The sequence below is a fragment of the Helicoverpa zea genome, chromosome 8 (genome assembly GCF_022581195.2).
Source record: "Helicoverpa zea isolate HzStark_Cry1AcR chromosome 8, ilHelZeax1.1, whole genome shotgun sequence".
Taxonomy (NCBI): domain Eukaryota; kingdom Metazoa; phylum Arthropoda; class Insecta; order Lepidoptera; family Noctuidae; genus Helicoverpa; species Helicoverpa zea.
Window position 1 is genome coordinate 8,398,275 of NC_061459.1, and position 15,863 is coordinate 8,414,137.

General features: G+C 35.2%; 2 protein-coding genes across 2 annotated transcripts; one reads left to right on the plus strand and one right to left on the minus strand.

The window, feature by feature from the left end:
* The first annotated feature begins 204 nt into the window (after positions 1-204).
* LOC124632354 lies at positions 205-4,816 on the plus strand. Its single transcript, XM_047167157.1, has 10 exons — positions 205-558; positions 834-1,045; positions 1,354-1,545; positions 1,763-1,830; positions 1,914-2,091; positions 2,428-2,605; positions 3,384-3,579; positions 3,889-4,021; positions 4,143-4,323; positions 4,542-4,816. Exons 1-10 carry the CDS (start codon positions 422-424, stop codon positions 4,696-4,698), a joined length of 1,632 nt encoding a protein of 543 aa, XP_047023113.1. The 5' UTR covers positions 205-421; the 3' UTR covers positions 4,699-4,816.
* Positions 4,796-13,482, minus strand: LOC124632353 (cytochrome P450 4g15). Its single transcript, XM_047167156.1, has 9 exons — positions 13,347-13,482; positions 10,285-10,513; positions 9,937-10,140; positions 9,298-9,477; positions 6,460-6,656; positions 5,970-6,251; positions 5,646-5,883; positions 5,381-5,566; positions 4,796-5,299 (listed from the first exon to the last, which is right to left on the minus strand). Exons 2-9 carry the CDS (start codon positions 10,493-10,495, stop codon positions 5,124-5,126), a joined length of 1,674 nt encoding a protein of 557 aa, XP_047023112.1. The 5' UTR covers positions 10,496-10,513; positions 13,347-13,482; the 3' UTR covers positions 4,796-5,123.
* Between the last annotated feature and the right edge of the window lie 2,381 nt (positions 13,483-15,863).

Here is a 15,863-nt window from a genome sequence, read left to right on the forward strand (position 1 = left end):
AATTTAACGAGACCACTCATAAAAACTAACAAGGTCTATATTGTATAATATTTAGGGTCTCCGAAAAGGTTTGTTTATTGAACTTTATGGTGAGTTATCACCATTTTCTTTGTGTGTCTGCGATCTACTACATAGATTCGCATCCATTATGCGCAGCTATACTTAGTAGACGAGTATTTCACCTATTCAAAAAGGTTATATACAAGTACCTATCTCATGTCAAAACAATCATGATACAGATCTTTCAACAGTGACAACTTAGTTTGTGTCACGTATTTCAAAATTTAAAAAGTAAAAATATCCTGTCATATTTGACAAAATGTATATTCTCAATGAAAAAATATCATCTTTTTAATCAATCATCAATTATATTATATTTTATTGTAATCAAATAATTTTATTTGAGTGAAATCAATAAATCATGATGTCTCAGACTGAGATTCCCAAGAAACGAGCCTTGCCAAGGTTGATGGCATGTATGACCAAAAACAGTTTGGACAATTTTCGTAGCAAAGCTCTGTTCTCTTTAGCCATTCTCGATTCCAACGGCATACGAAGGTATTGTTTGTTACTTTTACTGCAGTTGTTTATTTTGTTGACGGTATAAAACTCTTTCGGATCTCTAGCTATTTTATTGTAGTGTTGAAAAGTATTGCAATATTTCTTTCAAACCACATGATACAGACTTACATCAGAAGTTGAGTGACCATTACAATATTTTGTATGCGTGATTGTAAAACTAATATCTATACTGTATTGTTTTTTTTTTTAATTATGTGAATACCACAGAAGGTTAAATGATAAGTCTTCAATGTTTTTCGACCTTGTTTTAGGCGAAAATTTCCTTTATACGAGTGCCTGATTTTGGAACTCAAAGAAGCTGGTTATTCAGATTCTTCGGGATATCTGCAAGACTTGATCTACGATAACAAACAGCTGGTCAGCCAGGACGATATAGGAATTGTAGTGGACCTCAGGAAAAGAGACGATTATCTTGAACATATATGTGATATTCTGCAAAAGGCTGAAAAACAACGCGATAGGGGTAAGTACCGGTTTATGCTTATCAAAAAGTAATGGGGAGCTTTTGCAAGTACCTGCTTCGTTCAGGTGTCGAATAAAGGCACTTGTATCAAAAAAAATTGAGTCATGACATCTACATATCACACCTTTCTCATGTCCGCTTTAAAATTTCAGATGTGTAGCAACTGGGCATCTCCTTAGGGCACTTTTTGTAGGCGATAACAAATCACTAAAACTTCTTTGTACTTCGAACAGCAGTTCTCCGGAGAACTATTATATTTAACTGCGCTATTCTTTGTAGGATAATGATATGGTTGATTTATGATGCAGGTAATATAAAGCAGGAGTGCGAACACATACTCGGCCTTGCAATGTTCTATGCTGAAAAGGAAAAGGGTATCTTGTGGCTTGCTGAAAAATTCTATCAATTAGCTATTGCTGTATCCAGCAAGTATCTCGTCGATGGCGGTCGACTGAAAGCTGTCTGCAAATATCACTACGGAAAGTTTCTGTTGGATAAATGTAAGTTTTTAAAACAACATTTCTATCCGAAAAAAAAACATAGTTTCCACTTAGGGGGATTTTCCACGTAGTAAGAGTCCCTTCTACATAATAATGTGTCACTGCTAAATTGTTTTATTTATTAATTTTTATTTATTTATTTGTTTACATCAGGCAACTAAGGCCCATAGAAAGTATAATACATAATTTAATATTGCAATACTGCGAATCATTCTAGTTCCTGGAGCAGATCCTGAGGAACCATTTATGTTGCTGACAGAAGTTCGAGATTCTGCCATCGGAAAGGTTGGGTGACTTTTGTACTTTCAGAATAATTGTGTAATTTAACAAATCATTTGGTCCTTGAATTATTATTTGTGATCCTACAGAATTGGCTCTTGTACGAACCGAAAGAGGAAGGAGAAGAGGCTCCTCCAGATACAGTGTTTGGGTCTACTGCCCTTCAGTTGCATAGAGTACTTCTCAACAAAGCAAGAGCGGTGAGGAAGGAGGACACTCCTAAAGCAGAAAGGTTGGCACGCTTGGCTGAGAGGAGAGCTAAAGATGGTCAGTCATCTTCGATTATTAGATATATTGAATTGATTGTTTATAGGCTCAGTTGCGACATATTGGGTAGTCCAGTCTATTGCATAAATTGGGTTAATATTTTGGTTTGTTTTGACTTGGTCGGTTTTTCGGGCTTATTTCTTGATCTAAAAATTATGTGAATTGATTACATGGCTAGAAATAAAGGTTGCTATGAAGGCAACGGAAATATTTTAAGAAGTTTACGATAAATCTAAATATTTAGTTTGAACCCACACATGTTCCGTAAATAAAGTTATATATTCTTATTTATTCTTCCTTAAATTAAATTCTACATTCTTTTTTGCAATATTTTAGCTGGGGAGACTGGCAAAACAGCAGAAGCGATAATTGAGATTGGCATTTGTCAGCTCATGATGAACAATTTGAACAACGCTCAGAAAACTTTTGAGAGGGCGTTCAAAATACATGAGCGGAGCCAAAACGTAGAAGGGCTTTGCGAAGCTAGAATGCACCTGGCTGCAGTTATGCAACGGTAGGAACCTTGACTTGTGTTTTGCTAAACTATAATATAGTAGATAATTTATTAGTTCGTATTTAATGATATGGTGTCGACTCATTATTTACCGGTCAGAGTATTTTCGGTTAGTTATTACATCAAGTAATAACTGCTCGAGGAAATCAGTATCATATTTGTGCGTTAATAATATTTGCGATAAAAAATGTCGCTTGTTTTTTGTTTTTCAATATTTATATGTAGGTATAACTTGATATATTTTACTAGTAGCAGTAGTAATAAAAACATTAGCCATTATTCACATAGCATGTGAACGTAAATGCATGTGAAATATTCCGTCGCTGGTACTCGGAACCAGAATATTCCACGATTTATAAAAACCCATAGACGAGTATATTGATTACATTTGCAAGCCTGTTTATATTGAATCTACGGTAATTAAACTAGTTTAACTGTCATCATTCAAATTATAGTAATCAAGAAAACTATATAATGCGATATAATTAAGCTTCTGATTGTAATAAAATTAGCACTTATAAGTGCATTCATACGTAGAACATCGTAAATGGTAGTATACATTAAATTTAGAATATGTTTAATTTTATATAGAATATTTAGCTTTATTTGAGTATTTACAATTTCTTGATAGTTAAGTTTTTTGATGGTTGATTGGTGGTGCCTGTAGGAGGAATTTCTAAGATAGAATCTACTAAAGAATGTCAGAATTTAGGAAATTCTCAATAACCCGACCAAAATCACGGTGCCTTGAGCATAAATGATTATCTTGTTCATACAGATTGGGTGAACATGAAGCTGCGGCCAAGTTGCTAACAGAGATGGGAGCCATTGCCATGGAACATGGCTTGAGGCGTCAGCTTGGACGGGCCCTGCACTTACTTGGCGAGCTACATCTGAGGAGAGAGCGCCCGGAGTTGGGCACGCAACACTTGGCTGAGGCGTTTCTTTGCTTCATGGGATTTAGGTTTCAGGCAGTATGTTCTGTTGTATCTAAGAAGCACATTTTTTTGGAAATATCTTGTTTCTCTATTATACTTAACGCTATTAAGTCCCATATTCCTGATAAACTTTTGTTTAGCAACATTGTTGATGAGCAACAATAATGTTGCTGAAAACAAGTGCTTTGTCTTTTGTTATCAACTCTGCAACATGCAGTATTTTCAACAATTCGCCAACATATTGGTACAAGTGTGTTTATAAACAAAAGTTTACCATGAATACGGGGCTTTAGACATGTGACATTTTGTAAATGCTTAATAAACTGTAACACTTTGTTAAAACAGATGCAAAGTGAAGACATAATAGGTTTAGATGAGGTTCAGGATGAAGACCTTGATGCTATATACGTGGGTGAAACGAAAGAAATGTACGAAGAGGAAGCTGAACAAGCAAGACTTATGTGTGCCATTTCTGCAGGTAAACCTCTACAACAGTTCTCGTCAGGATCCAAATTGTCGCGTAGATAAAACTCAAAATCATATTTCACGCATTAGACAAAGGTCGTTTGTTTTATTGACAAAAATGTTGTAACGTCCAGGTCAAGAACTAATGGCTTCCTACTTCAATTTGCTGAGGGAAGCCGGAGACTGTGCGGTGGCTAAAATGAAAACGATTGAATGGAAACTGTCGCACGCGCGCTGGTGGGTCAAGCGACGTCATCACGATTTCCTGCCGTGTATGTGCCCCGCACATAAGCGGACTCCGCTAGATGTACTGTGGTACGTATCGTTTTATTGTTCACTACTGCATAAGACTATGATGTTACGTTTTGAAATGTAGTTAGACATTATGCTACTTTCAAAATTATTTTTGCTTGTCTCGTGTTTTGTTCGATACATAGTAATCGTTTAAGCAGGATTGTAGATATGTCATTGTATCCTTTAGGTAAATTACTATGCCTCGTACTTAGATATTTTTTCTCTTTATTTATTTCTAGGATTCAAGTGGAGTGCAAGAAGTCGCTAGTGCACGTTTCTATGTTTGACTTCTCCAACGAAGCACTTGGTAGAACATCCACAATTCACGATATCCGTAAACTTCATAGCAGCTACCTTCGTACCATCGACAGCAAAGCTGCACTAGACATACAATAGTAGTCTGTATTTCCTACATACTCTTCAAAACCTTACCTTCTCACCGATATATTGATTTTTATAATAATTTAGGTTAATTTACAAATAAAATACTAGATTATATTCATTACAAAGTTTATTTGTTGGTCTCATTCATCGTACAACGTACAACTACAAAAGGGTATAATTTAAATGTCTATTTACAAAGTACTTAAACTTACAGATTTTTTTAAATATTATTGAGCAAAACATGCAAATAGTTGCACCGACATCAATACCTTCCCGTGTGTAAAAGGTCTGCCACCGAAATAACATCTTTCTTGACATTAACAATATGTAACAAAATTATTTTAAACTGTGCTATCTGCACAGTTTTATCAAATGCGAGAGCCAAGCGTCCATATTTACATAGAAATTATAATTAAATTTAGGAATCATGTAATTATTTAGCAGGCTTTGGTTGGTTTGCGCGGGGAGAGGCGCACCTTGAATCCTTCGGCACGCTTGAGGATGATGTCGGCTTGCAGCTTGAAGTCCTCCTCCTTCAGGTCGGAGTGGACGCGGAAGTTCCTCAGAATGGTGGACAGGATGATCTTCAGCTTCAACATGGCGTATTTACGGCCTGCACGAGAAAATACAAATTAGAACCAGAAATCATAACATTTTTAATGATTGGTATGATTCCATTATGTATTGTACTGACCGACGCAACTCCTGGGTCCGGCGGAGAAGGGCACGAAGGCATAATAGTGACGGTTGGCAGATCGCTCAGGCAGGAAGTTGTCGGGGTCGAATTTGGTAGGGTTGGGGTAGACGTCCTCGCGACGGTGCAGTTTGTACGTTGCTACTACGACGGTGGTACCAGCTGGCACTTGCTTGCCGTTGGAAGCTGTATAAGAGAAAAAGATTATAACAAGATGTCTTAATATGTACTATAAATGATTAACTAAATAGCGAATGGTACGTACGCAGAGTGATGTCTTGCTTGATTTGACGAGCAATAATTGGCACAGGGGGGAACATCCTCAGGGTTTCCATGAGACACCTTTCCAAGTATTTCATTTCCAAAGTATCCTGGAAGGTGGCGGGGCGGTCTGAGTCACCGAAGATTTTGTCCAACTCGTCAATAACTTTGTCTTGAATGTCCTGGTGGACACCCATCATGGAGAGGAAGAAGCTGCTTCCAGCGGCAGTAGTGTCGTGACCCTGAATAAAACATTGCGGTTAATGTATTATTATATATTCTACGGATGAAATCATGATTGTTATCCGTATTTATTTAGAATGTTTACCTCAAACATAATGGTGTCTACTTGTTCCTTGATTTCCTCATCAGAAATAACAACACCGCTCTGTGAACTCTCGAGCAGCAGGTCAAGGAAAGCCAAACGCTTCTTCTGGCCAACATCCGCGTCATCAACGTCCAAATCGTCCTTAAGACCAGCAGACTGACCGAAAGACAGACCCTCAACAGATGTGGTTTTGGTGGCTTCGTCGGCTGTTCCGGCGTTGTAGTCAGCCAAGATGGTGGGCCTCTTTCCAGAGTTGAATTCTTCCTTCTTCCTTCGGATAACCTTAAATTTTAAGGAGCATTATTAATACAAGTGCAAGTAGCGTCATAGTTATTCATATGCTGTTCATTATAATGCTAGTTTATTCCGTTGCCTTTGATGGCTGCATCAATAACAAGTTCCCAGTAATCGAATAGGTCACCGAGTCTAGGGCAACTAGATAATTTGAATTATGACTATTTACCGGGCATTAATGTATGAAGGAATTTACCTTCTTGGTCAGACCGTGGATGATGTCAAGGAGCTTGGTCTGCTTCTTAGCGTAGTCGGTGAGTTTGAAGAGCAGGTCGGGCCTGAGCCAGATCTTGGTGTGTCTCAAGTGCAGGATGTCGCACATCTTCATCACAGCCATGGCGTATTCGAATCCACTCTGATCCTGGGTGGATTTGCTGACACCCATAGCGGTTTCTACAATAATAAATTAAAATTATGTTAAAAATTGGCGCCATAAAGAACAATTTTATGTTACATGTTGGGCTGTTAAAATGCGGTAGAAGCATAAATCATACTCATTTAAAACCTCGTGTTATAGTTATCATTATGTATGCGGTGAGTAATAAAAGCTGACTGAAAATTACCGCAAATATGTGATTTGAATGCAGATTTGTTAGCGTTCGATCAGATTGCATAAGGATAATGGATAAGAGGAATCGCCCATTACGTTTTATTAAATACACATTCAAATTCGTCGGTGACTCAGAACATTTGGATAGTCTAGCAATAAAAGAAAGAGTTTTTGACCTCCATTGAATTCAAAACGATTGCGTAAGGAGGATAGCAATAAAGGAACGTAACGACTGTGGCCGGGAATGGCGAATATTGGCCATTAGCGCGTGAGCACGTGGGGGGTCGAAACTGACACCCAGTAGTACTACGTGCGCGGTGTATCAGTGCCGAGTGGTACCATGCACGTACCAATGATTCAATCATACTACCATCAACACTCACTGTCAACATTTGTCTTTATGAAATAATGACCTGGGCCCGCTGCTCTTGATAGTAATTGAAATCTCGAAACAAGGTGCATAATATGTAGCATTGAGATTTAAATTGTTGTGTAATATGAATGTTAACTACATTTAATAATTTTCCCGGTAATATTCTCGGATCGTTGTTTAATGTAAATAAAAGCGCTTAATAAAAATTAGAGGCTACCCGTCTAATGGCCTACGTTTGCTTGTAAGGCTCTACAGGGTAAATTGTTCTTAATCGAGTTTCCAGTTCCGTTTCCACTTAAGGAAAAACTTGTACTTTTATACTGCAAGTTTAAGCTGTTCTGCACTGCTCGGTATAAATTGTTCTAAGCTATATAATTACCCCCCATAAACAACACGGATGCAATACATGCTACTATTTAGTGTTCTATTTATCTCAACTAATGACTATTATTATAACACGCAATAAGACTATTGCTAAGCTACGTGATAAGTGTGCATTTGCGTAGTTTGAAAATATAGGAATTAAGTTGCGTGGACGTACTTCTTAAAACCGCATAATGCGATCATGCAACAGTTTGTAAAGTGTTGTTCTAAAAAAACGGGTGAAGACACTGGCTCCTGTAACACAGGTCTCACCTAGCACAGGAGCCAGGGCTTCCTTTGTAATTGTATTTTATTTTTTATGCCAATAAAACATTTATTATTTATTATTTATGCAACAGTTTATGGATGCAGTGACGGTATCTCAAGTATTGTGAATCGAGTGCTTTTGTATAGAGAACCGAGTCTATACGTACATAGGTTATCTTCGTCTCGTAGATTTCGCAAACGGTTTAATAGGTTCTCGGGGCATTTGCTTCAAGAACACGGTCTGTTGTCCATGTGAGGGCCGCCGTGTTGTCACAGCGTGGCTGGCTACGTGACATTACATACAAATTGCTCTTTATCCTGCTTTATTTTTGTGCAAACACCTTGAGATTTAAGACCATTTCCACTTAACGCGTTCAGTCTAGTTTGGGGTGTTTTTTTTTTGTTCAAGTTTTAGGTCTTTATATTTTCGTATGAGCATGTTTTACGTTCATTTGTTTGCGTATGAGTTTGTTTTGTTATCTTTAATCATATTTTATATCCCCTTCACATTTTATCTTTGAAATGCGAATCTAGGCAAATGAACTGCCGATTGTACCGACTAGATTGTTAATTGAAGGTCGTTTGTGAATAGCCAACCAACCGTTTACTTTAATCTGTGGGTGCAGGAATGTTTAGAATTTTGGAGCCTTCGATCGATTACGACCAAAAAACTTACCGTCTTACCACAAAAACTTTTAAACGTCAGTTTATGCCTTGTCTAAAAAAATGTCAAATTCTGACGTTGACATATGGTTCATTTTGCAGCCAAAATTTTATTATATAGACAAGCGTAAAACAGGGTTTAAGGTTTTTGTAGTAAGGCCCTCAATGTCTAAAGTGTTATTTTCATCAAGTTGAGAGAGAACTAATTGAATTAGTTTAAGATATTTGATTTTTGCTCAGATTCTGGTAATGTTTAAAGGTCGTTCTATATTACATTGATAGTAACTTATGTTACCTACATTCCTTCGAAGATACACTTGAATCAAGTAGGTAGACTACATGGTCAGTGAGAAGATTTAAAATATTCTTATTATAATTATTCGGCGCACGCGCATTTGTCTATTGGTAACTAAAACTGAATGATTCTACGCATGTTTAGTAGCACGTAGGCAAGTAACATTGAAAGCAAAAGAAATGTAATTTAACTATTTTGAATATATTATTCAAAATACTTGTTATTCGTCAAATCATGTAATTAATTGTGTTTGTTGAATACAATAGACTTTTTTTAAATTTGAATAAGTACAAATAATTTGCTGTATTTTTCCGCCTCATTTCCATTTATTATTTATTGAAATTAAGCTTTTCAATGTTAGACGTATCAATTCCTATTGTCCCCTGTGACAAGGCAAATTTAATCATCATTGTTCAATAACAATTACCTATGCACTGCGGTCAAAACTGTCATGATTACGTACGTTATGTTTTTACTGCGTAGATGAGAAAATTTCTTGCAAATGTTAGAAGGAGGAACGTACCAAGCAAGATCTCGACGGTGCACTCGCTCATGTAGTCATGGCAATCGAACTCTCCGGCTTCCTTCTTCAGCTTGTTGACGACAGCCCTGGAGTTGGCGTTGAACAGGTCGATGAAACTCTTCAGCACGTTCAAGTGGAAAGTGGGAGCGATCAGTTTGCGGTGAGATCTCCATTTCTGGCCTAAAAATATAAGAAAACATCGTCAGATCGCTAACAAGACTCAGATATTCAAAGTATCTAATCGATGCGTAAATAATTACAACTTTATAATTGTAGTCCTTTTTAGCGGCTTTTACGTATTTCCTGAACTAAGTTTATGGCTATGTTTTGTTCTTGTTTATGGAGTGGATCTAAATACACTACCTTATAAGTAGACTAGACGCTGCCTCCGGATTTTTGGAGTTAGATAAAATCTTTCCTCAATGAAAACTTAGCCAATTGATATTCTGGAATCGTCTACAAACTTTATTACGGTCTGACGTCAGAAAGCCGGACCGACGATAATGGCTATTGTGTCGCACATTATTATTTTTATTTATTCTGGGTCATTTTTAACAGGTTATGTTTGGTACTCATGACTATTTTTAACCTCAGGGTTTTTTACTTCCTTACGTATATTTTATGATAAACTGAACTCACCAGTACTGATGAGGAGACCGTTTCCGAGCCAGGGTTGGAAGAACCTGTATTCTTCAGCCTTGTCGATGTGGGTGTGGCTACTGAGGATCAGCTCAACGTCACGAGGGTCGTACAAGAACACCAGGAGACGGGGTCCGATCCATAGTTTGACAACAGATTCCTTGTCGAATGGGACAGACTTCTCAATGACGTTTTTGAAGATGTCTGTGGAGAAAAGGAATATATCATAAAAAACTCACATTTTACATATTCACGGAATATTCTGGTGTTTATAGTACAACTTTGTGATGCACGATAAGACTGTGATTGAAGATTTGGGAAGAGCAATCTAAAATGATCACAACTTACCATGAGAGCCACCAGTGAACTCAAGTGCGTTTCCGAGGAGGGGAAGACCAGGGGGTCCCTGCAGCTTCTCTGCGAGCTCATACATGTGCCTCCTGGACATACGCCAGTACGCGTACCAGAGGATCAGAGCTGGTACTAGGAGTACGTAGAACAGGCTGGTGGCAGCCCAGGTGCTGGATTGCACCACGCTTTCGGCGGCTGCTATACTCATATTGGCACGATTTTACGTCTGCAGAAAGAAAATAAAGATAGAAAAAACAAAAGAAAGATAGTCTTAAGACTATCTTAAAATATTACATAAATAGTTGCAAATTCTAATAATACACTTTCTATGAATCGATATGAGAATTGATCATGATTTATCAGAGTTGAGAGATCGTTATCTAATAAGTAATCTACGGCAAAACAATAGTAAAAGACATGTTCGTAGTTTTCCGTAATTGTCAATTCCCTTATTGTAAAATTACATAATTGTTTATTACTTGCAAGAAGATAGCATTGAGTAAATTCAGTAATTAAATAAATACGGTTTCTTCTTATTATTCTTATTTTATCCTTTCCAAAAATAGCTTGATTTTTAATGTAAATTCGTATTGGTAACAAGGGTTTTTCGTTTGATCTAAATATAGCATTATCGCTCTTAATTTAAAAGAAGGTAAAGGTCCGTAGGTATATTTCATTTGAATATAAATTCAATAAATTTTAAATTACGGTTGTTCTCGAGATTTTAACTTGTATCTTTGTTATTCGTGTAAACAATACTAAGTCAAAATTAATAACGCATGATTACTTGTGGTAAGTATACGTAAACATTGGTTCAGTTACCATAAGCTTACAGGATGTTAACTCCATGTGAACTTAACCACGTGTTGGACTACAATCTTACGAGATAATCCAAGTTATAAAGTTAAATAACATTTTCAGTACGCGTGAAGCTTAATCAAACTAGCATAATAATTAAAATTTTAATAAGTCAATAATTTTCAAAGTGCCCATAAAGGTATTAATTATTTGTTGAATATCAAACGTGTTTTGAATTAGAATTTCAAATAGTATTACAAACATTAATGCCTATAACTATACAGTAGTACCTACCTATTATGTAGTATGTGCCATTTGCATTTGGTACTCGAACACGTGGATTATTTAATAGATACAATTAAGTGGTACGATTAAGTTTACAAGATTATAAAATAAATTGCATATCTAATGTATCTATTGATTTTCTAGTTCTTTCTTAAATAAATAAAGATCGCCACTTCTGTTTGTCAGACCAAACTTTTTTTTTTTGGTTTGATTCATGCTTACTAAGTACTAATAGAAGACATTTTTTATCCAACATGAAATTGAGATAGAGCTTTTCAATTTTTTTTGTAAGTATGCAATGACAGACTTCTCTCCTCAAGCCTCTATGGAAATGTTCTTTAGATCCTGGATTTATGAAATATTCTATGAAATAGCGATGCTTAAACTGAACGTTTTGTCGAACTTTGTAGTATCCCGTAAAATTGGTATTGTGTGATCTGCACGTTGCGCCATGGTCCACTTCGTTTGGACCTTTACGACAGTTTTATAGGTTTGTGGAAAACACTATTTCCTAGGCAAGCAAAGAAAATGTACGACCTTTTGTGGAGTCTCTTTTTACTTACTACAACGTCTTCAATTTGATAGTGTTAAGTGTAGAAACTGAATGGGGGTTTTCAATGAGGATTTACGGTGTAGGTACGTACTTAAGCGTTCAAACTTTTTAAAGTGAGGTAATAACGAATCACATAGATTGCACTAATATCTATCAATTTATCTATTTTTAAGGGTAGGAATTACTGAAATTGCTACAATTTTAAACTAACTTGGCAAAGGGTTATGTTTTTTTTATCGATCGTTTTAATATCACAGCATATTTCTAGATGAGCCAAGCACAAAACTATTTTGATTCTTTTCCACGAAAAGAAAATGAAAGTACACCGAATTCACTTTCGTTGAGGCTAAAAACAATGGATTGGAACTTTATAATCATTAATTTCATAAAAATTTGAACTTGAACTTGGAACAATTTTTACGTGTCACTGGTGATGTATAAATGTTATGGTTATCTCAAAGGTGATCCCATTTAGATCAGGTTTTATCAAGAGAACTCTTCCTTCTACCTGTATTAAACCTTGAACTTGATCACGATTGTATTAATGAATGCAAAATTTACACTTTTTGTTTACCATGTTAAGCAATTTATTCCGCAAATATAGAATAATTTATGCTGAGCCTACTATTCATTAGAATGTATAAATTCCTTTACCTTAGTACGACTTACAAACCTTGTACTAGCGCACGTGAACTATATTGTATTCTTATTGATTTTATTAAAGTTTAGTTTTAATCAAATTATTTACCTTTGAAAAGTAGAAGATACATAAAAGGTATTTTCCACGTTTTCAAATAAATTAAGTATTTGATACTTTAATGTCAGACCACGAATAAAAGGTAGCTTTATGATCCCAATGACGCAAATCTTAATAATTGAACGCAAACCTAAATAACTCCAGTTAGAACAAGATGTAAATTGTTACTCCGACTCCCTGGCACTTAATATGGATAGATGGTCACATCAATCAAATAAAAAAATCTAGATTGCCTTATCTATTCGAATATCGCATTTACTGCATTGACATAAGGTTTATTATTCAAGCGTCCTTTTTAAATTAGATCAGTTTAAAAAGTGTTAGTTTCGACTATAATTATGTTATTGCATGTATCAATGTGACATATATTTGAAATTAAGTACTGAAAAAGAAACTAAGGCACATGCTATCTTTTATATCGTATTTAGAAAATGAAAGTCCTTGTCCATCAAGGCTACAATTTAGAAATATTAATTCAAAGTAAATGTTTATTTCACTGACATTAAATTTAATGTTTGAACTGCCCTTGAAAAACAACTGAAGAAAAATGAAAGTGTGAAAAACACTATTACCTGATTTTGAAAACTGAAACTTGTTTTTCAAAACCGATTTTTTTGATGTCTTATAATTACACTATTATTATAAATAAAAGAAATGGCACCCTACCTTTTTTATGAATCAATTCCACTAGCGGGGTAGACTATTAGTCCTATCCCCAAACGACACTCACAGTGTCTCACTACAGACTATCTTTGAGACTCCTGCGCAACTGTCTATATACACGCGCGTGACGTCAAATATCGTCACCGCTGGCCGATACTCGTAGGCTTCATTATTATGCAAATCCGATTTAAAAAATTTGCAAAGAAAATTTTGTTTATGTGTAGACATTTTCAGAAACGTTTACCATTATTTTAGTATATGTTCAACGCAATCATGAGTAGGAAGTAAGTTTGGTAGAAAAAAGTATTTGTTTAACGATTGCGATTTACTGAAAGAGTTTACATAATGTCATTTTGAAAATAATAATAATTTAAAATAGAACTTTATCATGATAAACCATTCATATTTGTACAATAGCCTGTTAAATCCATTTGGAGTTATTAATACCAGCCATAATTATCTGTTATTTTAAACCCTTATTAATACGCCTATGCGGTTAGTGCAGTTACATAAAGCTTTACGATCGGAATTAACTTTTGTCAATGGGTATTGTCATAACATAACTATCATACAGTACTGACAATGTTTGTACCTATGTATTATTTGATTATGACCTAAGTATTATATTATGATTGCTTACCTAGTGGATAACGTAGCTTTGTTGTTAATGATCATGTGTTTCAGGTTCGGAATATATATGAATACACGCAAAGAAGCAACCTTACTTAGCTTTCATAGCATATAAATGCTCCAAGTGTTAAGATGTAACAACTGACGATCAGAATTTAGATGAAATAAGAATCATGTCTAAAAGTAAGTAACAAATAAACAAAAATTATAGTCATTGAAATGCCCGTCGTAGAATACCCAGTTAGTCTGACACCATGCTGTTTTTGCCCTTTAAATTAACTCTAGAAAATGGCTAAACGATAACAAAATACATTATTCTTTATGTAATCTTGTACATAACTTACATTTTGTTATTTAACCCAGACAATTTTGTTTTATCAGAAATGATTACAGTTCCCAGACGCGCTATTCATCTTGTACTTATTGTAATAGTAGGTATTTTATTTTTCTTTCCCAATATTTTTATTTTCTTTCAACGATACGCAATTGGAAAAGTTGTAGGTAAAAACCTCGGGTTTACCTATTTACTTACTATGCAATTCTTTTACGCACAAGAGACGCCTAAATTAGCATACAGTAACATGTGGAAGTTTTAACTTTTATAAGCAGTCCAATGTATGTGTATAGATAGCATATCATATTTTGAACTGATACTATATCGGGTGTGTCGTTCACAATCACATTAAATCATATCACATATACTTCATGATATTCTATGGCGAATTGTAAAAAAAATAACCTAATCCATTCAGTGGTTTAACCACAGGTCATTTTTCGTTATTATAATTTACAACATCATGTGTAAAGCAGAGATAAAGTTAGGAGTATCGTATGTTTTGATCGGTTGACAGCTGTCAGTTTTCAAGGGAGAATTTCAGTTGTATGTAATGACTGACTTTTATATGGTGTTCTAATTTTTGCACATTTTTATTCCATTTACTTTGTTTGAAAAAATATTTTTTTTATTTTTACGTATTTTTCTTTTATCTTTGTGTTAATCGACATATATGAACCAGTATATTAACGCATTTCATTTAATGTGATTATGAACGACACACCCGATATAACATAAACTCTGTTACCAGTCTTGCCAAGGGGTATTGGTTTGCCTGGGTAGGCGGGTTGAGGAGGTCCGATAGACAGTCGCTCCTCGTAAAACACTGGTTCTCAGCTGTATCCTGTTAAGACTAGAAGCCGGCCCTAGCATAGTTGGGTAAAGGCTAGGCCGATGATGATGATGACTCCATAAACTTTGTTCATTTTCCTTAGTAGAGTAATGCAATACGTTTTTGTATAAAACTCCAACGTTGTTACAACTACAAGAGATAATATGATTTGTCTCAGAGATGGAAATGCATCCACGATACCACCTATGTATTCATAAGCAATGGTCCCCTATTACCATAAGGCTGTCAGCATGCTTGTTGCCATCTAATGGAATAGAACAGTAGGTTCGTCATAAATAACATAACCTTTGTAAGGTAGAAACATTTGTAGGTTCAAACCATTGAAGGTTAAATATTAAATACAGTCAACTCTCGTTAATTCGAAACTGGGGGGACTCCCAAAATATTACGAATTATCGAGTTTTTGAAATATTAAATGGTTCGAAATTTGTCAGAGAAAATAAATAAAACTTGGAATTATTAAGTGTTGATCAATTATTATTTAATAATGTTATGTTTATTATTGTTATATTCTATAACAATGTTAGTTATTAGTTATATTCTATAACAATGTTAGTTATTAGTTATATTCTATAACAATGTCAAAAGTTTCAAGACACATTTGTGTAGGTAGGTACATAACTACATGTATTCATAATGTGAATTATTAATTAATTATAATTAGTTATTAATTGTAATTAATCTTCCGAAACAACTCTGTCAT